Source organism: Diadema setosum, chromosome 7 (genome assembly GCF_964275005.1).
Source record: "Diadema setosum chromosome 7, eeDiaSeto1, whole genome shotgun sequence".
Taxonomy (NCBI): Eukaryota; Metazoa; Echinodermata; class Echinoidea; order Diadematoida; family Diadematidae; genus Diadema; species Diadema setosum.
This window is the reverse complement of record NC_092691.1, coordinates 27739540-27767001: the sequence shown is the minus strand read 5'-3', so window position 1 is coordinate 27767001 and position 27462 is coordinate 27739540. Positions and strand designations below refer to the sequence as shown.

Here is a 27462-nt window from a genome sequence, read left to right as displayed (position 1 = left end):
GGAATAATTCAAAGTCTTGGTCACCACACATGATTGTCTTGTACAGTAATAGTATGCATGAACAGCAGTTGTATGAAATTGATAAAGCATGCATAAATAATGACTATGGTATCCTTTGTAATAGGCCAGTACAAGGAAGAACCATGCCTTCAATCTGCAATGCCGATTTTTGGAGCTTGTGTTATGCTCAGTCATACTCACTGTCTTTCAACTGTGACCTCATTCATTTCACATCTCCTGCCTGCGTGCAAACACAAGACTTTTTGAGTGGTACATGCACTTTTTGCATATAGTAATACCTCATTCGCGGTTTATATTTAGCCACAAGTGGCTCTAGATGATACTCATCACTACAGGTGAAGTGCGTCCTGGGAAATTAATGCTTCCCCCCCCCCCTTTTTTTTTTCCTTTTTACGAGGTCTCAGTTAGGAAGTGGGCCTAGCAGTTTCAAGTCATAAAGTGTGTCGTTGCGCACTGTGTGGGAGGAAATGCCTTCTACAATGAAATTGATACATGCCCACAGACGATATGTACAGTTTCCGACAGACTCGCGTATTCCTGCGTTGGGTGACGACAGACGGTGACTTGCATCATGACCTCGCAGGAGAAAGACCCGGGCCAAGTGACTAGGATGCGTGTACATGTATTGTACTCGCCAACGATCAATACCCAACATACCTGGACTACTCATCCGCGATGAGCAAGCCAGTGGTCTATTATCTGAAGACTGCAACTCAGAGCGCATCCTTTTCTTGTGAACCATGCTAACCTGTAGTCAGTCATTTCTTTCCCTCTCTGTCCACCACCCTAATCCTGAAGCCCTCCTTCCCCTTCTAAGTCTCTTCATTAGTATCCCCAAATCCACTAGAAGTCATTTGAGCCATTTTAGTTTGAATCTCCTGTTGCACTTCTAAGACTACATCCTTGCCATCAGGTTTTTGCCCATGAAAAAAAAAAGACAAAATGACAGCAATAGCAAAAAAATTGTGCAAACTTTCCTCTTGAGCAAAAGGGTGACTTTGCAACCCTCCGTTCCTTAACAACTTCTGAGGAGCATCTGAGAACTTTTTCCACATTAAAGGAATTGTAGAAAGCCAGCAACCATCTAAACAGGGAGGTGGAGTATACCACCTCCCTGATCTAAATTAGTCCTCTCCCTGTGTTCATGCACTAGGACTTTAGGAAACAAAGCTGGCTGTTAGAGTTACACTCACTAGAAGGAGCCTCTCACTCAGTGCGATTCAGACTTTGATGGTACCGTGAGTAGTTCGCATATCTCGTGACACGATGAATTTATGGTCCCGAAATGTTTCTTGGAGTGGAACTGCTGCTTCACCACATTTCTGCCATTCTTTTCTGTTGGTATGTGGTTCAGACTGTATTAAAGAGAAAATGATCTGTGAAATGCAAATACTTATAGCTCCTGTGTTATTGTATCAGTCATCATAGGGAGTCCATTGATGGAACTTATTAAGAAAAGGAAAAAACCCCTGAAATTGATGGAACTCGTTTAAGAGAAAGGAACAATGAAAATCTATGAATATGATAGGGATTTAAATACAATGTACACAAATCAAGAATGCACTTGTGCATTTAATTTGATTAATTATGCAATAACCATGATTTCATCTCGGGTAGGCGTATGTGCTACAACTCAGTGTTCGTGTTGTAGTTTTGACTAGTTCAAACACTAACGTTCATCAGCACCTGGTAAACAAAGGACACAGCCAATATCCTTTAACAGAAATCAGGGCCCGATTTGCTTTCTGTTTTTCTCTCTCTTTTTTCAGTTGGGTACGTGCAAGGCACAAGTGGAGCCGGGATCAGTTTCTAATCGCGGGCTGTCACCCCTGAGAAGCCAAAGGCCCTCGTTTTTTCATCCGCCCGTCGTTGTCCCTCCCTCCCTCCCCCCCCCCCCCCTTTCTGCATTTGATCCCAATACCCTACCCTGCAGGGGATAGAGCTAACAATGATAACATTCTCACAATGTACACATTGATCCAGCGTGAGGGTGTTGTATTTCTTCCAGTGGAGGTCCTCCCGCGCCCGCTCTTCCAGTGCATTCTCCCTCGGAGATGTCTGGCCCTCGCTCGCCGTTCACAATCTTTTGCAGAGCATCTCCGGGCGGCTTCTCTACGAGATGAAAGCATCTCCCGTTCGAGCGCTGGAGTTATTGAAAGAGCCATTTTGATTATGTACGTTCCATTCCACATTTCCCCCCAGAAGACAGGAGGTATGTGTGAAAGAGATAAGATGGCTATGCGATTTATTTAAACGGTGACCCCCATATCCTCCAGTGCTCCTACTTCCTACTCCTAATATTTCAGTTGTTGCTCGAGTGAAAGCTCGTGCTTCTTAGAGATTAGTCAAAATAGTCAAAGAATAACATCACCTGAGACAGCAGACTATTATTTCTTTCAAGAAGTTTGTACTGTGGGCTCTGAAAGCAAATTTGCTTGGTGTACAGATTGGAAATGATTTTGCAAGATTCACATTATTAGCAATTTACACACGAGTGAGGTTATTGTTCTTCCATTTTAAGTCATTGTTTTGTAAAATTACATAAGAAAATATGCCAAGTGTTCATTAGCAAGCTGTGCCAAGTTCAAAAGCATTAAAATGTGGCATGAAAAATTTTCATTTTGGCAGGGTTTAGACAAAGAGATGCCAATCACTTTGAGTTTCAAAATTTTAAATACAATTAGATATCGGACAAGTGATTTTCAAAGTGTACTTTTGCTCATCTCGTACGCTCCAAATCACTTTGATGCTCTTTTACATCCGCAATGTCATGCTATTAAGAGACACACTAACAAAGCATGTCAACTCTTAGTGTTTGCTCATTGAAAAAAAAAAAAAAAATGGGACTTTGTCAATAACCATCTTCAGATATGTAATCAGTCAATTCAAATGATAAAAGTATCAATAAGTTTAGCATTCATGGTTGAACTGTTCCCAAACCAAAATACAGTTTGATGAAACATGTGATCAATCATGTGAATCCATTTCCATAAGGACATATTTCCTGATGGGGATTGTAAGTGATCGCCACCGATTCTTAGTAGTTGTTTATGCTATCTTGGGCAAAGTACATGTGAACTACACCATACAGGATTTCATTTTGCTAACGGTGCTGCTTAACGTCTGGGTAATGGTTTTGCCCAGAGTGTTTGGTGTAGTGCTTGACTGGTGAGAGATTACTGGCACCCATAAGATAAAACCTCAAAAGAGAGCAAAAGTGATGTTGGGGAAAATGTTGCCCTCTTCTTTGCTGAGTCGGCAAATGAAAGATGTGGCTGCCAAAATGATGTAGCACTTGGTAAAAAAGAAAAAGAAGAAGAAAGATGTGTAAAAGTTTTAAACCCATCCTCACAAGTTGTGCAGGGGAGTGAAGGAGGATTAAAGGGAAGGTAAACCCAAAGAGCAATGTGGATTGAGTGAAAGCAGCAACATTAGTAGAACACATCAGTGAAAGTTTGAGAAAAATCGGACAATCGATGCAAAAGTTATGAATTTTTAAAGTTTTGGTGTTGGAACCGCTGGATGAGGAGACTACTAGAGGATATGACGTATGAGTGGACAACAATACAAAGAAAATATAAAGGATATTCAACAAAAATTCACTTTTCTAGAATTATGAAAGAGCAGTGGACCAACCGCTTTCAGAAAGCAGGGGGAATAATTGCTACCCTTAACATATGTCAATATCAAGTTGATAGAATTTGTAATTTTCATGAAAAATGGATTTTTGTAGTATTTTCTTTATATTTTCTTGATATTGTAGTCCACTCATACGTCATAACCTCTAGTAGTCTCCTCATCCAGCGGTTCCAACACCAAAACTTTAAAATTCATAACTTTTGCATCGATTGTCCGATTTTCTTCAAACTTTCACTGATGTGTTCTACTAATGTTGCTGCTTTCACTCAATCCACATTGTTCTTGGGGTTTATCTTCCCTTTAAAGTTGAGGATGCGTGAAAGGGGAAAACTTTGCAATGTGAGTGGACGTTTCCATGGATGATGAGCCCCTGGTAGACCCTGGGACCGAGTCTCATGCCCCTCAGTGTGTGTGTGTGTGTGTGTGTGTGTCTGTGCAGTCATAGTCCATTAGTGTCATGTCTACTCCCAACACTTGTCAGCTTTCCTCTGACCCGGTTTTCTGGGGGATGGCAGAGCTTGCAGAGCTTCGTGTTGGCCTTGACTGGAGTCAGATTTCTGTCACTACGTGGTATGAAGACTTGTTCTCTCTCCTCCTTCTCTGCTCCGGTGGATACAGCTTGTCACTTCAAGAGATGAAGTCTTCATCCAGGGGGATGTGAGATTCTTTATACCCACACCAAAGATCAAGTCAAAAAGTACTTGTGCAGCTCTATCAATCTTTCATTTATGATATTTTATTATGCACCGTATCCAGGAAAGCACAAATAAGTCGCTTGAATAGATATGTGTACTGGTATCTGCAGTTTGCTGTTAATAACACATTGTGTCATTCAAATTTCATTCCCAAATCAAACTATGGGTACATACACAGAATGTTTGATAACACTTGATCCTCATGCTTCTATCGTGGAGAGGCAGACATGGCAATAACCTTGAAAAAACAATGAATCGCTAATAATTCAGTACTTTGATGACCATAAAGAGACCATTAACAAGCCATGACAGCAGCTATTCTAAGACCTCTAACACCGCCCCTCTGCCCATCCTGCCTTCACCCTAACCCATCCCTGCAAACCTGATAAAAAACACATAAAAATGAAAGGACTGTGTGTCGTAAAATCTACTGACATTTGAGAAAAGACATCAAACTTTGCAGTGTAGAACATAAAATCAATAGTGCAGTCACAGGTGAAGTGGAAGTGTAGCCTTTATCTTCTTTAGTGGTCACAAAGCTTGAGTCAATATAGCGTAGCATGCATAGCTTTCCCTGACCAGTTTTTTTCTTCAGAAAGTAAGCATTTTATGGGCCTATATCATAGGCTATATGGTGTGAAGGCTATAGACTGTGATATGTCAATAAATTGTATTGAATACATATGTACACTTAATTCTGGTCTTGATAGCAACACAAACATGTAATAACTTGAGTAGGGTAGTAACTCCCCCTCCCCCCTCCCCCCCCCCCCCCAATAAAAAAAGAAATCATTAAATGTTTTGTTGCTGTTGTGTTTTTGTGGGGCAAAAGATTTGATTCAGGAATGTTGAATGTTAAAATTTACTCAGTTCATATACTCTCTCAGATTATGATTCATAAAGATTAGATATCTAGGGGCATCATGGAAAGAGAAGATTTATCAGTTTCCTGACATTCAGACAAGCAAGACACATATTTTGCTAATGTTATTGCACAAAAGATATGATTGCTCAAAGTGAAACTTATTTTGCTGCTCATACTTGTGGATTCATGTGCAAATGTAGAATAAGTCTAATCTCTGCTCAGTGAAATAGTCTGTAGTTTGTTTTTAAAACACAGCAAGAGTATTGATGCTGCAAATAAGATGCATTGTATACTAATCAAAGAGTCATATTTCAGATCTATCAAATTTTTTTGAGGGGTGCTTCATCTTCTGACTTTGAAATAAAATATGACTGTGTAATTTGCCAGCCTAGAATGAACGCGGCTGACTAACCCACACTAGTTTTTTGGAGGGGAAAAAGAAGAAGAAAAGAATTAGGCCAAAAACTCCAGGGAGAAAGAGTGTTGAGTCTGTCCCCTCTCTTTTGGATGAAGTTTGACACCCATTTGGGAATCGGCTTTCCAAACATGACCTCATAACACCTCCCTAGAATGAGGGGGATGTTTATGCAGGGACTTTGTGAACTTTTGTAGGTGAGTATGATATGATGGCGTGTTCCGGGGCATGGTATACAACTAAGTGGAGGGGGGTGGGGGAGGGTATTTGGGGAGAGCAACAAACTTACAAGCTGCAAACATCACTGTGAGCGCCGAGATTATCCGCCGATTTGATGTATTGGAACGGGATTGTGGCCCAGTCTGTCGCTGGAGAACCAGACTGGAAAGAACGGCTCTTTTTGTGTCAGGAGTGACATGTTGAGAGAATTCTGGTGAAGAGGAAACAAATTTGAACACAGAGAATCAATCTCTTAAGGGTTTAAGTCGCTCTAAGAGGATATTTGGGGAGAAACTTCAAAGAAGAGTCATAAAATCAAGTAGATTTGGAAACATACAATAGCAACAACGGAAAAAAAAAATCATGTGGCAATTGCAGAAAATGTCAGTGAGAAAGGGAGTTCCTTCTTTGATGGCGGAGTTCTCAGTAAAACGGATTTTGACGCCCACGTTACTGGAGAAAGCTTGCATCGCTGCACTGCTCATGCACTCATTGCCATTGATATGCTGTTGGGTCTGTCGGTCTGTCGTAGCTCAGGATCAGCAGTCTTTGTTGTTGTTGTTGTTGAATTCATCTCCTTGAAGAGCCTCTTTGTTTCTGCAGCATGTCATGAAGAGAGTTTATAGCTGAAGATGCTACCAGTGCCTAGAAAGCGATCAGAGTGATAGGCAGTAATATCTGGAGGGGGTTCCATACAAAACATGCTTTCATTGGTGATTTGTGGCCAGCCAGTAATAATACCCCCTCTGCTCCTCCCCCTTTCCATTATGACAGTGATAGCCCGTGTCAAAGGTCGCATGTGTGATGTAGGCAAGTCGCAGGTTTTCTCTGTGTGTGCCCATCTGGCGTGCAGGATGTTTAGGGGGCTATTCGGGAGCTTTGGCTCTCCCCCGCCGTGCTGAGTGAGTGAGTGAGAGGGCAATTCGCAAGATAAACTGGTTTGGCTTCTGGGCCGTGTTCTTTCTGTACCGGCCCACTGTAGCCACACTCTTCTTCCAAAAAGACATAGAGACAGACAGACAGACTGACAGACATCTACTCCTGTTTTGTACAGAAACAGAAGGACGTTATGACAGGGGGACCTGATTGTTTAATGGATAAAAGCTTTTAGCAAGCAACAGAGAGAGAGGGTTCTTTCTCTTCCTGTTCTTTTTTGAGACCGCTAGGCCACAGTAATTACTGTCTTCTGTGATTTGCTACTGTACTGGCTGGCATCAAAGGAGAAATGAATTTATAATGAGCCATTCTTTGATGCACAAAGGCTCAGGCAAGTCAAGGTAAAAGCCAGACTCTACAATGCTGTCTCCATAATTCTCATGGACTCAGGGACATCCTTCAGGCTCTTTAATGGCACCTATTGCATTTGTTGTTGCTGTTGTTTAAATTCTTCAGTCAGTATGATGCAAAGACTCATACATACATACATACACACACTGTACATGCATGCATACATACATGTATATAGACATGCATACACAGGGATCAACAGTGGCGGAGGCCGGGTGGCCGGGGGGCCGGGCTACCAAATTTATCATTTGTTGGCCCAAATGGGCAACTACAATTTTGATAAATGGTTTGCCAATTTTGCTTTTATATTGGGCCACTTCATAACTGTTTTGGGCCACCAAAATTTCAGATTAAAAAACAAAACAAAACAAAAAAAACACACAATTAGTGGCCCAAATGGGTCAGCGGACAAAAAAGTTCAGCCCTGTTCAGCCCTGATGCATAGGGGCCTACGTGAATGATAATCAACATAGTATATTTTCAAATACTGACCATGATACTTGAATTTTTGTTTAGGCCTCTCTGTGCTGATACTTCTGTAGGAAGGAATAGAAAATGGGGGAAATCACATATTTTGAGTTCAAAAGGAAACTAGAGGGGTTTGGTTCGAGTACAAATCAGCTTGTGCAAGCGAAACCCCCATGCGGAGGACCGGTCCACATTCACATATGCTCCTTGTTAACCCCCCTGTGCTGCTGTGCCCAAGAGAACCCCTGTAGCAGGAATAAAAACAACAAAAGATATATGCTTGGTAACTCAAGTCTCCATTTCTTATTTCCTGCTGTTTTTTTTCTGACATTCACCTCATAAATCTGTCTTCAGTTATGAATTTGGAAATTGTTTTTGCAAGCCTCCTTCCTGCCTCTTATGGTATATTAAGACACCTTCTTCAACAACTGCCCCCCTCCAAACAAACAACAACAACATGCAAGAAGGACATCAAGTATGGATGTATTCAGAGGTTAAAGATATAAAGAGTTGCCTCTACCAATATAACGCAGAATACATCTATGACGTAGGTAATTTCAGACATCAGTGGGATAATTTGTAGTGGGCTGATACTGTAGAGTAGAAGCATTCATTTGTCTAATGGAGAATATACCCAGGGGGTGGGGGAATGTTGCGAAGGGAAATATCAATGGAAAAAGAAAGCAAGCAAAAGGTCTGTGAAGATCTGAGCAGAATTGGACAAATATTTTCTTGAAATGATTGGCCATCATCATGTGATTGGAATCATCAAACATCACATTTTCTTGGAACTCGGAAGAAGTGCAACTTATTCTTTGTGTGATCATGCACACAATATGTCACAAAGCATCAAATACTTGCACATTTGCTATGAAGGCAGAGTATGAAAGTCCTAGTAGGCTAGTATTTGCCTTTTTTTCCCTTTCTCAGTCTGTCGAATTTTTTTTTTATAATTTTTTATAAATGAAATGTAGCATCGTAGTCATGCCCCCAGGATTCCATATTGAAAGATTTTTGGCATTCAATCTGAAAATTACAGCATTCATATCATATCTGATTTGACACAAAGATCCCCCCCCCTTTTTTTGGGGGGGGGGGGGGAGGGGTCAGTGCCTATAATTCAAAACAATATCAGTAGAGCAGCTGCTGCTTTGACTAAACTTTCTCAAATGAGTTAAATGTAAGGATGTGATGACTTTGTATTTCATTTCATCAATATCCTTTTGCTGCTACCACACGCACTTTTCTTCTCAGAACTTTAGATAATGATGAAATAATTCCTGCTATAATGTAGATTACGGCTCATGTACTAGGCTGTCAATGCTGAGCTTGGGTTAAGCCTGATTCATCACGGTTTATAACGGCGCGGGTATGTACAAGGCTCACAGCTATGGAGTACGAAATTCAACCAGACAGGATGAAAATTAACACTCAAATTGGCATCCTAGTTGTGCTTGTTATGTCATTGTTCTGTGTCAATATGAGAAAATGTCAGCCATTACCAGGACAGACTGGTTGCCTGTTATTAGATTTGTGTTCCCTACGTCAGAACGATTAGTCGGTAATGAGAAACTTTATCGGAAATGTATTATCCGCGTATGTTTCGTGATTTATGTGGTAGAGAGCATAAATTATGGAGGCATGTGTATGCAGAGCATTTGGAATGTCATTATTGGCCTCTGATTTCCATGAAGTTTCCTCATCTAACCTTGCTTTTACACGTACCAAGAGTGCTCAATTTGAATGCTGAATTCCAAGCATTGCGATAACAATTTGAATCATGGTTCGTTCAAACGGCCGAGGAAGGCTTAACGGATTATGCAGTTTTGAATTTCAAAGCGAGGAGGGGAGGTTTGGCTTCTTTCCAAATTCCTGTCAATCACTCTTGAGTCGTCTTTCTGCAGGAGTGGTTTGAAGGGTCACCATAATCTCCGCCCAACACGATCGTTTCATTGCTTGATTCTGTCGCAGCATGATTGGAAAACACCTCCGGACCATCATTTGAAACCCGATTGGAATTACATTTCAAATCACCCTCCGTGATCCCAGTTTGCATTCACACAGCAAGAATGCTTAGTTTGAAACATGATGTCTAGTAATGCTTCATTACTGTCATGTTTCAAATTAGTCAGTCTCGGTATGTGTGAATGCTAGATGTGATATTCAGGAGCTGTGACTACCTACAGAGTATTTAATAGACGTGTTTGCAGTTTTTAGGATTTGATGTAGGCTCTATTGACCCTCCCCCATGTTCCTACACAAAAAAAACACAAACAAAACAAGTTAAATGAATAATATATACAGTTTCAGTGAAAACCATACAGTAGATGAAGGTCTCTTCAAACTTTCAAAGGACCTCTGATAACCAATGTCTCAATTAATCAGATATGGCCTACTAGACCTTTGAACAGACCTAGACTTATAAGGCCCGTTCACAAACAACGAAAATCAAAATTTCAATCGCGATCCAAATTTCGATTTTTTTTCCGACCGTTCATACACAGGGAAAAATCGCATTTCGCAGCAAGGAAAGAACGATCAGTGGCCAAATTGCGCATGCGCGAAACTTGCATGACCGAAGACTGACCCCGCAGTCCCAATAGAGTTTCGCACGCGTTACGAACGATGGGATTAAAAATACTGATTTCCGAATCTCGATCGCGCTCACACACACGACGCTTGGCAAAATAATCGCGATTATTCTGAAAAATCGCACTAATAGTGCGAATTGGATCGCGATAAGGATCGCGGTAATTAGTGAGATTTTTCTGTCCACACTGGAAAAAATTTCGAAATTTTGATCGCGATAAGAGAATCGATTTTTAAATCGCACTTTTTCCCTTGTGTGTGAACGGGCCTATAGTAACAGTTTATGACCCTCAGAACTACTGATTACAGACATCTGCACTTAACCAGCATACTATGAAAAGCTGTTCCCTGTAATCCTATTCCAATAATTATGAATAAAGTAGCTGGATTAAAAGCTGGATCGTCACATTAGTGTAATGATCTTGTTTATTGAACACGTGTCATTTTCCCCCTTTTATTTTCCCCTATTTATACTAGAAAGGTATAGCTATACCAAAATGGTATAGCTATACAATGAATTTTGATATACGTCTGAATGCTGACTACCGAAACGACGTATAGCGAAATGACGGTCAGAGCATCATTTCAAACCAGAACTTGATAATGGATCAGCATTCCATCATGTCTGTTATGCTTTTGAATGTATTGTGACCATGGAATGGTGTAACTAGGCGGGGCTTAATGGGAGCGCACACAAAAGGTGACCCTATACCTGTCACTCAAGGCCATAACAGCATGCGCAGTGAGAAACTGCACATCTATACGACGTCTTCCAGAACGGTCGAGATTAGCATCTGAACGGTCTGTGGGCTATACGATGATTCTTTATACATCGTTTCTTTATCAAGTTTTCGTATAAACTGGCTTGCGTCTGAATAGGGGGTGAAAGAGATCTTTCCTCCTCCTCTTCCTCTTCCTCCTTCTCCTCCTCCTCCTTCTCCCCCTCTGAGGAAGTTGGTTCTCCTTCTGGACAGAGAAGAGGCAGGGTGTTTCCTTGTGCTTTCAGCCTCTACACACATAATGAGGCATGCCTGACTAATTTTACACACTTGTGGTAACAGTTTCCAAATACTGCCCTGCCCAGACCACAATGGGGCATTATAATACAGGGGCTGACCCTAAGGAGTTGGGTGAGAGGTCATTAGGTCAATAGCTGTCTGGGAGATGAAGGGTGGCTCTTGTTTATTTCTAACTTGGAGAGAATGCAATTGGTCTTTTCTGCCCAACCCCGACTTGTCTGTAATTCCTGACACAGGAAGATAGATTCAAGGCATCTCTTCCCCTGACCACAGTTAGGTTTCAAAAGTTTTGAGATAAACCAGGAAAATGAGCCTCGAACAGCTAGCTCTTTGTGTGTAATTGTGTGTGTGTGTGTGTGTGTGTGTGTGTGTGTGTGTGTGTGTGTGTGTTTTGAGATAAGAGTCGCCTATTTCCTGTTTTGCTAATTGCCATCATTTTATTCATGATTGTTACAGTTTCTCCTTCCATATGTAAATTCCACTGACAACCCCCCCCCCAAAAAAAACAAACAAACAAAACAAAACAAAACAAAAAACAAAAAACATGACAGGAAATAGATTAAAGTGTATCTTCTTTCCAGGTGGGGAGATATATTCTATAGCAATATTATTCTGAATAATGATAATAAAATAACAATGCACATGTAGTACATTATGCCTCTGGTGTGATCTCTACATACTCTTGAAATGAGAGAATAGAAAAGTTTATGGGATTGTTTGTTCATGTGGTTGTTATTTCATGCTTTTATTTTAGGTATCATATATTTTTATGATATTCTTATCAAGGTCTCTATATGAGCTAGGGAAGTAACATTATGTTCACAGTTAATATACACTCATTCACTTGGATTCCCAACTCCTCCCCATAATCATGTTTGGATGAATAAGATTCAACATCTTGTACTTCATAGTTGTATGTTTCCACATCTTGACTGTTTTAAAGGAAAAATTGACTCATTTTAAATTGATATGCAAAAACAAAATTTACGTTTTCTATAATACTAAGACTTATAAAGCTATGTTCATTTTTCTTTCTTTGTGGATGTATCAGTATAACTATTACTTTCATTGTCAATCATGTTAAAATGTTCAAAGACAGCAAAGGTACAGTGCTGTGCTCAAAACTATTGCTATGTCCATAGTATCCACTGGGTCAGTTGGCTGCAAAAGGAATGGTCTGTTGCATTTAGGCCCTGTATACTTCCAGACCATCTCACCAGCTTGTATGGCAATGTATGGGTTCATTACCATGCAAGCTGTACCTAAGCAGTGTGGCGCTGTGGCAGTGGTACATTTTTGTAGTACATAGTCTCACTTTAAACCTCCCCTGGCAGGGTTTTATGTGCTTTAGAAGAGGACCAGATACCCTTCCTCTGGCATTATCCCCAGCTGAAAATCTCAGCACAGCCTGTGGGCTCGCCTGACCTCAGTGAATGGAACGAATTCATACCAACTGCATATCAGTCCCTTCCCCCCTCTTTGTATTCGGTTTTTGGTGTGGGGTGATCTGGAAAAGAAGAAAAGAAAAGGATAAAAAAAAAACGCATTTGGGGGATTATGTCATTTTTCAAAGAAAAGGGTGTCAGGAGGTTGTGAAAAGCAGGATACCAAAACCACAATCTGCAAACAGAGATTGGTTCCAGTTCCTGAACTTACTTAGGGATGAGGAGGGGAATGGAATCCCCCCCCCCCCCAAAAAAAAAAAAAAAAAAATCGAAATTGGAAAAAGGAGAGAGATTAGTATAAATCTTGGACACAGGCCTCCACAGATACTCAGCGTGGCTCCAATTATGAAACAGCGTGATGCTGCAAGCAAGATGAAAGACGAAGGCTTTATTCGACCCTGCTTCCCTGAGCAGATCCGGAAAAATGGTATAAATCAGAACTATTGTGGAGTTAGGAAACTTATCAAAACATAGGACCCATGACTATTTTCATTTCGTGGTGTTCTTCTCACCCTGCACACAAGCACACACCACAAAAAAAAAATATAAAATAAAAAAAGCCGATGATGTGATTAGCCTCCCTATACGAAGGTCACTGAACTGGTGGCAGGAAGTTCGTGTGTCGTCATCTCGTGGCAAACGATGGTGGATACCCATGATGGGAAAGACAACATGACCTTCTATTGACAAGACTCAGGAGTATGATGATCACGGGGCTTTAGAGTGCATCGTGTGCACGGCACATGACTGTGGTTGTTCGCAGCCGTGACATCACCGTAAAAGCTCCTACAGGATTACAGAAATAAACTGGTACCTGCATCGAGATCCCAATCCGAACCTTATATCCTCTGCCTTTCCATTCGTAGAGATCTTACAATAGGTAGGGATATCTGTTGCAAATGTGAAGCAACTCGCGAAGAAAATTAATTCCAGTTTGAATACAATGTGGATGGACTGGAATTCTCTGCAGAATGACACAACAATTTTACAATTATTGCTTTCTGAGAAGGGGTGGGGGGGGGGTGGGGGAGAAGAAGTGATGAAGAAGTTGTCAGCAGTTGTTTTAAAAATGGCACGAGAGTTCGCCAGATAAATTGCAGGCTGAAATTGGATTTGTCCAATGGTGCTTGAAAATGTGTGCACTTCTTGTTCTGCATTATGACGACTCATTGTACTTTCTCGCTGTTAGAATGGTGTAGACCTACATGTTGTATATGGCCACTGTATAAATGTGGAGAATCAGTGCACTTTTGCACTCTCCACCAAATAAGATAAAAGCTAAAAATTGCACAGTTTCACTTTGTGATAACTTCCACATAGTTTAGGACATGTGCAGATCGATGGAATGGTTAAAAGACTTGTTTCCTTTGAATCACAATTTTCTATGTGTGTGAATTAGCCCACATAGCTTGCGCACTGCTTTTATTTTATTTTGGGGGTTTTTATTTCTCTCCCCAGTCAGAGAAAATATGCCTCAGGTGATGGTGTGTAGTTGTGATTTCATTAGTTTGAGATTGTACAGTCATCAGTCAGCCCTCTCAGCAATCTGTATAGTTCAAATGTGTGTGCTTGCACATTTCTGGTCTCCTCAATGCTGGGATTTCACACACATCCAGGGTGTTATGGTTGCTGGCATGACCTTCAAAGATTTCATAACTAGGCAGTATTATTAAACCTGTTTACCTTGACACCAATTATGGTCTGTCTGCTTTTGATCAGTAAAGTTTCATGGATTGTGAAGGACAGAAATGGAAGGCATTGATTGTCCCCTCTGGTCAGCACAAAATCAAGGGCAAAATATAATTCTTTGTGGAGCAGAGAGAAATTCTTGCCCTGTCAGGGTGCTATATAGTTGCATGGGCCAGCTTATGCTCAGAGCAACCAAAAACTTATTGTGTGGCAATTGAAATATGCCACAATCACCTAAAAGTGTATTTAGATATGCTTGATTGTATGATAACACACTACTCAGTTGGACAGGAAGGACCAATGTTTTTCTTCTTCTTCTTCTTCTTTCTTCCTTTTTAAAACGCACTAGAGGTTAGTCTGGGGCTTGTAAGCAGTTATTACTTGTGTTTCTGTGATGTTATGAGTGATATAACCTTTTTGAGAAATGAAAGTTTATCCTGTATTATGTTTTTGCTGGTAGAACATTGATGGCGTGGAGTGAATCTACTTACGTTAAAACCATTCCGGATTTTAACTGCACATTGTGTATACATGGCACTGGAGTGTATGGTTTAGCTAAGGCACATTAGATGAAACAGAAAATCAGTAGAGACCATTTTTATACATTGATTACATGTACTACCAAGGCAGCTTATAACTATAATATAGCATGCAGTGTAGAGTGAGCATTCATTATTTTACCACTTTTACAAAAAATTTTATGCATTTCATCATTGCCGCTGGAAACTTCCTGTGTCCGTAAGTTTCTAATCATGTTTCCCTTCATGATTTTGCAAACATCTGTTAAAGGGTGTGTACAGTTCTGGTCGAGGTGAGGATTTAGCTTTTAACGTTTTGAGAGATATTCAGAAACCACTCTATGAGATGTCAAAGAGCATGCAGTTCTAAGGGGTATCAAAAGTTTATTCGATGTAAATCGGTTTTGAAATGGCTGAGATATCCAAAAACAAGGTGAAACAAAGAGATCCTAATAAAGTTGTAGCATGTCGCCTTTTATTATTAGCACTTTTTTAGATATCTCAGCCATTTGAAAACCAATTTTCATCAAATAAACGTTGAATCCTTCTTAAAATTACATGCTCTTTCATTTTTCATAAGAGGCTTTTCATTATCTCACTTAGGAATGTTCAAAACATGAATCCCCACCTCAAACAGTACTGTACAGTCCCTTTAAGTAGAGCTTTATTAAAACCCTTATATACAGTGTATACATAGTCATTGTGTTAAGTAAACATAGGTGAGGATTTCCTACCACTGAAAGGCATTTTCTCCTTTATAATATTTATAATACTCCGCCACACCTTACACCACATGCAAGCACCAGCTGTGGGTGACGTTCCCGTGTATGGGTGAGTGAGTGAATGAGTTATGTTGGGGGGGGGGGGGATGGAGGATTTCATTGAACGACAACCGTGCAGTATGATGAACCCCGGTGATGGAATAAATGATGAAGGATACTCGCCCGGTAGCTTTCACCTTCACCCGGGCATGTGGTGTGTGACGGTGGTCTATCCTGCCGCATCGCGGCCGCGGAGGATCACGAGGCGACAATCCCGGACAGTAATAGCAAAAGGAATCGCCTCCAATCGATTCTCACGGCGGCAACCTTGGTAGAGGGGACTATGTGTACACTGCGTGTGATGGATTCACACTGCAGCTTCAAAAATACTGCGGGGGGGGGGGAGCGAGGGAGAGAGAGTGCGAGCGAGAGTGGGAAAAACTAAGTCATCGCTCTCTCTCCGTTAATTGGGACAGGACGATGGAGAGGTTGGAACGTTCGACTTTCAGTGGAATAATCAGTTCCCTTTGCATTCGTCACGTTTGCAGAGGATGAGTGAACGATACCATGAAGGATTTAGTAGACTTCCTACCATACCTCATTTTGCATCAGAGGCTCCTGCTCTCGTATTGACATTTGAAAAGATGATATATTCCTTTTTCTTGTTTGGGGGGGGGGGGAGGGAATATTTTCAGTCTTTTTTATGTATTTCATCTTACTGATATTGCATACATTATGTGAATTTTTGAACAATGCTATCTTTCTTTTTGCTATTTATTGGTGTGTGTTTTTTTGGTCAGGACATGTTAGGGTGTGTGGTATTGCTGATATCTTTTGCTAAGTACTAGTTACTCCAAAATTAGCAAAATATCGCAGTGGAAAGAGAAAAGGGAACCTAGGATTCAGTAGGCCTACATCTATGATCCATATTGGTCACCATGCATACAGTATGCACTTGCAGTCATATGATGATGAATCAATTTGGGATTCAGGAGAAAGAAAATGAGACCGCAGGTGCACGGAGACTGCTCTTGATTCATTCTTGATATCATCATCAAATTTTCATGAAGCTTCCAGACTCCCTACGCAGTGCCTACCTCCACCCCCACCCTCCCATGATATTCCAAAGGCTCCATAGAAAACAATATACTGTCTCTTGTCGTGTGTTGTTCATAATAACAGTCAATTTTCCTCGTCATCAGTATCAGAAGAACAGAAAGTGGGGGAGTGATTTATCGGAGAACGTTCGGATGTGCACGTACATACAATGTACTGTATGTTTCCTCTAAAAATAGAGTGTGTGCATTCCAAATTATTTTTAAACTCCATATAGATATTTGTGAAGAAGAGAAACAGAAATTGCAAGTATTAGGAAAGATATTATTGTGATTGTGTGCTGCAATTGTTTTTTTTTTTTTGTGATGAGGCTGCATCTTTTTATCATGAGGTTGTTTGTGCTAAAGCTGCAATGTATAGAAGTAGAAAAGTGACACAGTACATAATGAGATTGCAAAATATTCTGACATACATGTACATTGTATGTCTCTGTTCAAAACAAAGAAAGAAAACCATTTTCTTTCCCCAGTGAGTGACATGAGAAGCAAAGAAAAATGAAATTATTTCTGTAATGATTTAATGCAGTGTTTATGTTTTCTTTGTTGGGAATATATACCAAGGTCCAAACTGAAGGAATGTGTGAAATGGGTTTGTTGCTAACAGATCTGTTGGTAACAGCTGGTTTTTAATAAGATCACAGCTGGGAATACAAATCAGTATTAAATAGGAAAAATCTGCCATCTCCCATGTAGCACATGGGATATCAAATTGACCTACATCTACAGGGTATGGTGTATTACCATGGAGCTAAAAGCCATGATCATTATTGTGAAAGGGAAGATTATTCTGTTGCGACTAGGATTGTTATAATATGACTTTTCTCTTCCATTAAGTCACAAATATATCAGACATTTTTTGTTACCATGCTTGTATCAGACTCACTGGCTGCTGGCATAAATGTTACATCTAGTGAAGACATGCCAGCAGTTTTATTCAGAGGACGACTCCTGCTTGTAGTTGTGAAAATCTGGCGGGAATGAAGTTTGCAATGCACATACAATGCTGTATTAAAAGTAGGTGATTATGTCCTCTGTGTAAAAAGCATGCCGAGCAGTACATGCAAGCAGGGAAGGCTATTCTTCCAATCCTCATTTGCTAGAAAATAAACACTGATTCATGTTGTCTCCACCCCCACCCTCCCCTCCCCCCCCCCCCAAAAAAAAAGAGAGACAAATATCTACCAACACAAAGCTTGCAGTGGGTGGATCTGCCCTTCCCACATGGGGTTCTGTAACAGAAGAATGCGTGCAATCATGAACTCTGTATCATTCTTTACATTAACCAGTATGGGTTAAAATGCACGCCTGCATTTCCCACCATGCCAGCAGAATACATCTTCCATGTCTCATATCCATTTTTATTTGAACAATGATGAGAGTTCTGAAGTTCTTCTTCAAGGCATAATATACTTTTGTTCCCCTCTTCATCTTGCATACATTCAGAATGCTTTATACTAAAATACATCCAGCTAAACTAGATGAGAGAGCAATAGGCTCTTAAAACTGGTTAATCACATATGGATTGGTTTTGAAAAGTTGGTGGTAAATAAAAATCCTGGCGACCAGGAATTTCGCATCGGAAGTAGGCGCAGTTGAGCACATTTTATAGTTCTCCCACTTCAATGCAAAGTATGAGAGAGTGTTGTTCACTGAACGTATACACAGTGTATTGCTATGTAACACATTCCGACGCAGTGACAACAAGCGATGAGTAAGTGCAGCATCAAAGAGCAGCGAGGTGTGACTGTCTGAATAAGAGAAACCGGTGAAGCATTCGACCTGATCCAGTTGCTTTTTTTCTCAATGTGAGGGAAGGGGAGGTGGGATGGAGGTGGGGGGGGGGGGGATGATGTTTACGAAGTGACCATAGCTGAGCGGTTTGTAATCCGCTGTGATCTTGTGTGATTTAATAGACCTTGTCGATTAGAGAGTAGACATGCCTCCATACCTTTATCTTATTCTTAGAAGATCCCCTGTGTCTGTGACAATCAAAGAAAGTATTTTGCTGTCATTGTCTCGTTTGGGATCAAGGAGTAATTAACACACTTCTTGCACTCTGCATTCCACACTTAGGACTTAATCCACCGTGTACCAATGACTCTGGGATGCCCTCACTCACACCCCCCCCCCCCCATGCTCCTATATACAGTCCTTAGTCCCACCCATCACATTTTCTGTAGTCAATAGTTCATGGCCTTTACTATATATTAAACAGAAGAATGTGATTGTAAAATTAGTTTTGTAACTGTCAGAGAGCTTTGAAGCAAGATAGGCAGAGGGCTGTCATCTGTGAATATCTATGATTCACTGAAGATAACGCAGCATTAGCTCTTTCTTGAGTTATATGGTATCAAAATTATAGTCATTAGTATGAATGTGACGTTTTATGACGCACGTGAATTATGTCATTGCTGTCAAACTTTAGTATAGGCCTGTAGCAGGGATATGCTAGATTTAGCCCTATCATTCATATCAGTGTGTAGAATTAGGAAAACAAAAAGAAAAGATTTCCAGACATTAATGTGTATTTCTTTTTTCTCTCTCTGCAGAGATGTGTTATGAGTCTAGGAGGTTATTATGCGAATCCCACGTAATTGTTCATGTATCAAAAATATGGAAGCATGGAATTGGCATTTTTTATCAATCTCTGAAAAGTGCGTACAGTACTTCGTAACTTGATCTGCACATGTGTGCTGCTGAAGTCTCTTGTTGTATACATACAGACATGATCCCTTACCTCATGCGAGCTTTTTCCAAGGTAGATTTCCCCACCCAATCCATGTTGTTATACTTCAGAGGAGGCAAGCTGTACAGATTCTGCTTGTGCAAAGACTAGAGACTACAGAAGGATAGTTCCCCCATCCTTGCTTACTTGCCATTGACGTTGTTTGGATTGTATGTGCCTGGATAAATATTGCAATTTCATTCAGTGTGTATCGTAAAATGCACGCACCAGACAGCAGAGCTGTGCCTGTTCTCTGCCCCGTTGTCTCGTCTCTCTATACCAACATTTGATATTATGATGCGAGAATGTAATGGTTGTTTGTAATATTTTTTTCTATTAATCTTTTTATTAGAGTTTTCTTGGAAAAACATTGCTGTTCAAAGAACCATAGTTATCTTTGATCAATGTGATCAGGATGGCAATTAAATCACATTATGATTTTAAAAGATGTATTGTCTTCGAGTGATTGCTTTTAGTCTGGATGATTGCTATTTTGACTTTGGAGCAACTGTCATCATCAAAACGGATCTCTCATCTGTATGAAAAATGCATTCGATGTATGATATACAAACCTGCAAGCAATTATCTGCAGCAGTTTCCTCAGATTGCTGCACGGTGCACACCTCTGCGCTAGCTCACAATTTTCACCTCTATTCTACATCACTGCGTGGCCATACTCTGTTCAATCTTGTCATTGAGTATTCACGCTAAACCTTTTAGCCGATGGCTTTTCGCCAGTCATGCTATATATACACCACCACACACTCTTATAGACAATTGCAAATGCCCAGCTCTTCTTTGCTGCACGCTTCCAGAGCAGAGGCCATTAAACTTCCCGTCCACGGCACTGACGATGACACTGGATTGGCAAGGGAAGAGTTTTGCTCGGTGTACGTGATAGCAATCCAGTATGAAGTCCAAGGCTAAAAAACTCGCTATCGAGATAGCACTTCATCATGAAGGATGCACGTGTATCAAGTGAAGTGGGAGCCAGGGCTATCTTGAAGCATATCAGGAGAATTTGGCAATGAACGGTTTGCAGGGTGTGAACAGAAGAGGGAGTTTGTCTGAACCATAATGGGATGGGACGAGTCTATGATAGAGGATTTCAAAAGCCCTCCTTCATACATGTATTGTAGGTCCTATATAATGCAGGTTGTGTGTGATTGAGCCTTGAATATTAAAGGCAATCTTGTGACTCTTACAGCAAATGTGTGATTGTTACCAACTCCTCGTGCGTGATGTGGACGTCGTGGAACAAATATTGACTAGTTTTGCAGGAGCTCCGAAATGTAAACCTGGCTTGGAGCACAATATTCATTATGTTGTATTGTGACTGGGAGTCCCAGTCTGGGACAACAGGCCATGATGTGCAGCCTACTTGAATGCCATATTGACTGACCTGACTCTGAATGAAAAGAGCTTTGACCTTGAAATAGAAAGTAAAATGAGTTGGCTACGTCTGTTTATAATTTCTGCATGCAACTGATAGAAAACTCCCCCCCCCCTCTATTTGCCTGCCGTCTATGCTATTGTACTTCTTTTCTTGTGGATCACGACATATGCAAATCTAATTATGGAAAGGATAATAGAATATTGATGATGAGGGATGTGGGGGGGGGGGTGTGTAGGAGGTCAGAAAAGGCAATTTGGATCGGCGTTTTTGGAGGTCCATGCTGAGTGACTCACCGATTGTTGATGGGAGTGATTCATATTCCCTTCATTTACCAAGCGAGCTCCGGCCTCACTGGTGGATATCATCATGTAGAAAGAAAACAAAATGATTGAAGAAGAATAATATCATATGCTTCAGAAACCCACAATAGCACTTTAATTGAATGACTAAACTTCAGTCTAGTTTTCATGCAAAGCCATCATTGGTAATCTTTTCAGTGTGAATGCCTATGCTTGAACACTATCAGATGATATCTTCCATAGATCTATATTATTGATCACAGAGCATTTCATTTTGTTTTTATTTGATGCAGTTGCTTTGAGTGTGCAACACAGGCAGAAGTAGCAGTAAATTGGTCTGTTGGTTATTTTTGCTGTTTACAGTCGGTAGATTGAGAGTGCCAAAATTACGAAGGCTTTTTCATAATTTCTGCCCGATATGGCAATGGTATAATGCTCACAAACTAGACAGTTGGTGGTGATACAAGGGTTTCATAGGTCACCCAGTGTGCAGGAAGCTGCAGCTTGAGTAGGTTTATACACTGCATTCCAGGCCATTGTTACTGTCTCAGGACTTTCTTTGTTCTTTTATTGTTTTTTTCTCCTCCTCCTTCTTCTTCATCCCGAGGCAGGCTGTGCCAATTTCATTAGCATCGAGCTCCTGAATGAAATTGCCACTGGCGTCTGCCCTTTACAGGCTTGGCCTGAACATGTGACGTCAAAACAGCATTCTGTAAGCCTCAAAATTGCTGCAAGTGCACCTCACCTTGTGTGTATATGTTGTTTTTTTTTTTCAAATTGGATTTCAGACCAATATATATTTATATATTCCTGTTTTGCTAATCACATGTAAGCCGATGTGCTTAATGGGATGAGGGGGATGGAGAGGGAGGTGCGGGGATTCAGCGTTCCCCCGCATCAGAAATATTAAAGGGGGGAAGGGGATGAAAAAAAAGGACCGGGCAATTTATGAATGAGCTTGTGGAATTATGGGATTATGACCTTGTAAATAGGATCTGATGAGTCACAGGGTGCCGAACGTATGAACGAACGTCGCCACGGCTAGGTGTTTGCCCAGCTCCGTCTGTCAAGGGATAGCAAATTTGTATTATATACCCTCTCTGAGGTTTTATGGAGATGTCATTCTGCATAATAATACATTATCTGCCTGTGTGTGTAAAAAGTGTGTGAGCTAGAAGTGCCTGAGTAAGATCAGGGAGATGGTGTCCCACCTCCCTGGTAAGATGGACTGTGTGTGTGTGTATATGGTTTGTGGAGGGGGGGGGGGTGGTGTTGTAGGTTTGTGTACATAGACAAATGGGATATGCGTGTGTGTGTGTGTGTGTGTGTGTGTGTGTGTGTGTGTACCTACACATCGTATGTGTGCGAGAGAGGGTTGTGTGTGTGGATATTTGTAAAAGTATGATGTCTTGGATCCATGTGTGCATTTACTGTGGCAGGAATGGTGGATGCGAAACCTCGCATTCTCCTCATGTGTACTATGAACTGTAGTTATATCTTGAGAGTGGCAAAGGTTGCCCAACCGTAAAAATGGGACTGTGCATACTACAATTGGCCTGATTACATTCTGATCAATACCACTGGTGAAGTATAAAGAATACTACTCATATGCATGCGTGTTTTACATACAGACATTATGCAAGGATATATTTCTCGCCCATTTTTATTTATTGTGTGTATTTTGTGGCGAAGTAAACATTTCCTAAGTCACATGACTATAACATGAAAACAAATCATTCAAAGAAACTGATTGAGTAATAGATAATAATGATATTGACAAAATGCCAATTCCATTAGTTCATCCCCCCCCCAAAAAAAAAAATTTCTCAAACTTTATCTCCTGTCAGAGAAGTGATGACCCCCTTATTGTTGATATGTGCAGAATGTGTTTCTACAATTGGTAGTGGCATGCCCATTACCAAGTTGCCACAGACGCCAGAAAATCAGACTAAACAAACCAATGAGTTGATCCCCCTCAAGAAGCTGAGTGTGGAGGGAAATATTTACAAACAAACATCGGAGAAAGAGAGCAAGCAAATGATGTATCACCGTCTTCTTATTCTTTTTTTTTCTCCCTCACAGTACTATTGCCATAATTACGTCACGTTCGTGCTGGAAGTGAACGACACGACATCAATCTTCTGCGGCACGAATGCGCTCTTCCCGCGATGCGTCACATCTGTGGTAAGTCTTCTGTCTGGGGGCAGAAGCATTTGCGAAAAGAAGGCAAATGAAAGGTTGAAAGTTGGGTATGTGGTTGAGGAGACATAAAGCTTTAGCACTCTACAAACACATTGTGCTTCAATACATGCTGCATCAAGTTCACTTTCAGTTTTGGCTGTATCTTTAAAGTCCAATCATCAATGCACAGAGATGAATATGCAACGCTGCATACCGGCACTGGTCCAATTGTCCCTGACCAGTAAAAATCACTGTTTGGACCAGTAACTTTTTCAGGAATGGACCAGTAAAACATGGAAAAACTGGGTGCCTGTTGGTACACACTACTCTCCTTTGTCTCTTGTGCTGAAATTGGCTTCAGTATAATTGGTGACATATAGCAAAACTTGTGAATATAAATATTTTGTTTATGTATTTAAATATATAAATATATAAAAATATAAATATTTAAAAATATAAGTATATAAATATATAAATGTATAAATATATAAATATATAAATGTATAAATATATAAATATATAAATGTATAAATATATAAATATATAGATATATTTCAAAAGGCAAATGCCCCCAGGATATGGCTAAATTAAAATATGTGAATAATGTGCAAGCTCTTTAAGTTGTAGGAACCATTAGATGAGTTTCATTCTCCCTAGGTTGGCCTGCTGTGAAAAGTGTCTTATTTTTTGTCACTTTGCCAGACCCTATGATATATCAAACAAGACTACAAAGAAAGAACAACAATAACCCCAAGGCATCAAGTTGTTGCAAGCCAACAGCTATGTGTTTCAGATGCTCAGCCAGAATGTTTCCTCTCCTCTCTTTTTACATTGGTTTAAATTGATCTATGACTTCATCGGCAGTTTGTACATACTTTTTTTTTTTCTGCCTTCACCACAGAAAGGGAGTGGGATCAATTGCATTAACACATTTCACATCAGCAATTCTTGGGCACGAAAATGAGCTTGAAATGAGAAAGAGTAAATGTGCCGCTTTCAAAACATTTTTCAAATGTATGCATACGTTTATAAGAAATATTGTTCTTGACAACCAGAAAATAGGGCTGTTTCCTAATGCTTGAATTACTAATTTACTGATATCTTTTGAGGATCTGGTAGCAAACTGTTCCCTCCAATCATACCCAATTAATGTGGTCAACACTTGGGATTTAGTTTGCATGAGGCAGATGTTACTATGTTAGGCAAAGCTCAGGGAAGCCTCAGGCAAGCTTTGCAGGAACAACCTTCGTTTATCCAAGGCATGCATCACATTTGTTTGTTATTGAAACTGGTCTATTTGCTCAGAGTGTGCCCAACATCGCAAAGACTAAATGCATTGAATTGGATTCCAAGTGTCAAAATCCACCAGATATGTGCAAAAGGAGGAAATAATAATACAGGACTTAACAATAAAGAAAATTATGATACATTATTTGTCTTCCTCAGGGAAACTGTGTAGAAATTTGAATACATACCATGAATAGTGATGAGATGCTCCCAGTCATATGAACTTTGAGTCAACATTTATTCTTTGATTCATCATTAAGTGAGATATTTACAAAACTGATCCCATAAAATGCTGACCCATACTACTAGCTTAAATCTTGCCAATGACAACAGCATGAGTCCATGCTCTGATATTCGTCGACCAATATTGGAACATTGCTTTTAAAACTGCCTTTCTTTGCAACTCTAAAACATGCTGAGAAGGAGGAGCAGACAAAGAAGCAGAAATTCAAGGAAAGTATTGGTACTCAATGATGTGGTGGTTCATGGGACAGTATCAACAATAGCATGAGCAGTATACCATGTTTGTGTACGCATGTTTTATTTCAACCTCTGCACAGAATGGCACAATCGGAACAAGCTGGGAGGGAAAAGGTCTCACAGCATCCAGTCCTGACCAGAGTACCACAACTCTCGCCTCATTGCAAGGTAAGCTATTAGTATGAATCCAGCTTGCCAGTGGTGACACCAACAGGCAAGTTTAGCCCCAGAAAAGCGGGACAAATGCCTGGTACTGTAATGTACTTAATGACTTAGTCATTCATAGACAAACTCTGTGATGAAAGATTTGCCAAATAAAAGAAAGGATGAGTATTAGTACAAATTTTTATCCATAACAGTTGCATAGGTGTCCCCATAAACATTATACCTACATAGAGTGCATACATACATACATACATACATACATGCATACATAGGTACATGCAAACACGCACACACAAAAGAGTTCATTCCCAAGATAGCAAATTGCATTTAAAACAGTTACTATTGTGGTCTCTGAAATAATCTTCTTTTTAAGCATTAGATGTTCTCAATTTGTGTCTGCATTGAATGAATAGTGTGTAAATGTATTTCTCTCAAATCCCTGTGCCTGGTGTGTTAGTTTGAGTCTGTCTGTTTTGATTCACTGTGCATATAATGGATGTTGGTGATCTCTGGCATTAAAACAAAAGATTTTCTCTTTTTTTTTAATGCAACACAGAACCTTGGCTGTTAAGGAAGAGCACTGTTGCCATTTCCTTATCTGTTTCCAATTTGAGACCCACGCATCTTTTTTAGGGGGTATGAATTTCAGCAGCACACTCCGGCAGCATTGAGTGGGAAAAGAGACAGGCATATTTGCCACAATCAGATAATAGATGATGTGGAAAATATCTTTCCTTGATAGAGACACTTCAAGAAAATGGGGACTTGACGTCAGCATGCGTCACAGATTTCAGAATCTGTTGTTTACGTATTGTTTGGCAGAAAAATACCTCAATCAGTGTTAACAGCCTTTATTCTCTCCCCCCCCCCCCCTCTCCCCGTCCCACCTCCCAGAAGAGAGAAAGATTATTTTATAAACACACCCACATGTGCATGTGTGTAATACACCCTTATGTTATAAACATATTTTTACATGTATATATAGTAAAGAGAGAAAAAAAAATTACTGTGAATAGACATATGTAGGTATGATTGTCTTTGAATGGGCATCACTTACACATCACAGTTATTCCCCCATTGATCTGAATAGCAATAATTCTGATCCTGTGATCTTCGAGGCATGACTGAAACTATTGCATAATTTCATCACCAATCTCCATAGGACAAAATTATGTAAACCCATGATTAGGAGGTATTACATAATTTCATTCAGGGTTCATGAATGTCTTATATTTCCTCTTTAACCTTATTTTGTAAATTGCATTATTCTATTTCATTAGAAAATTTGTCAGGATGTATGTAATAGCATTAACGACAGGGAGGAGAGCTAACCTAGTTTACGACATATTTGCAAGCACCTTGTGCGTGAACAAGCAATTTATTGCAGATGATAAAACTGAGTGGCTTATGCCACATCCGTGATTGGCAGCTGAGACAAGATATGTTGTTCTTGTTGTTGCTACTGCTGTACCCTCTGACAATTCAAGGGGGACTTTTCTGTTAAAGAGATTTAGCAACATCCGGGAAACATGGGTCGCCTTTCCTCCCTTTAACACTCTTTGGAGAAATCGGAGGCACCTTATGAATATTCCGCCCACCAAATATACCGCTGTCCACACACCAGGAGTGAGATTACGCACTGCTCCTTCGGTGGAGCAGCGCGTGACCTTAAATAACACTTCCATATGTGTCAGGAGTTGGGCTAAATGAGGTATGAACCAAGGACTGCCTCCTGAAGAAGAAGAAGAAAACCGAAAAATTGAGACAAAACAAAAAAGCACACACACATTCACATCCACCACGACCCCACCACCTCCCCTCCTCTTCTCCCCCCCCCCCCCCCCGAAAAAAAAAAGAAAATGTAAAGAAAACAGAATGATGCAAATGGAGAGGGGCCACCAGAAGAAGGGATATAAAACAATATGGATGGCTAACCCATTTTTACTTGGTGAACACAGCCAGTAAAGGAAAGCAGTTTCCTGTGTTTGTGTGTGTGCATGTATGTTCTAATTGCAAAACAAACAACATAGATACACATACTCAGAGTGCAAGTTCAATTGTCTGTCTACACAGGATGATTTGGGGGGAAAAGACATTTAAAGTACTTTTTTGTTAGTGTTTGATTAGAACTTACAGTTCATGTGTACGACTTTTGAGGAAATATACCTATATAGACTTTTGTAA

General features: G+C 40.3%; 1 protein-coding gene across 1 annotated transcript in view; it reads left to right on the top strand.

Annotated features, from left to right (window-relative positions):
• The window catches only part of LOC140230858 (semaphorin-1A-like), a 135590-nt gene that overhangs the window by 38256 nt on the left and 69872 nt on the right, over window positions 1-27462 (top strand). Inside the window, exons 4-5 of the mRNA XM_072311005.1 lie at window positions 23248-23349; window positions 25194-25281. Coding sequence (XP_072167106.1) covers window positions 23248-23349; window positions 25194-25281 — 190 coding nt within the window. The remainder of the gene's footprint in view (window positions 1-23247; window positions 23350-25193; window positions 25282-27462) is intronic.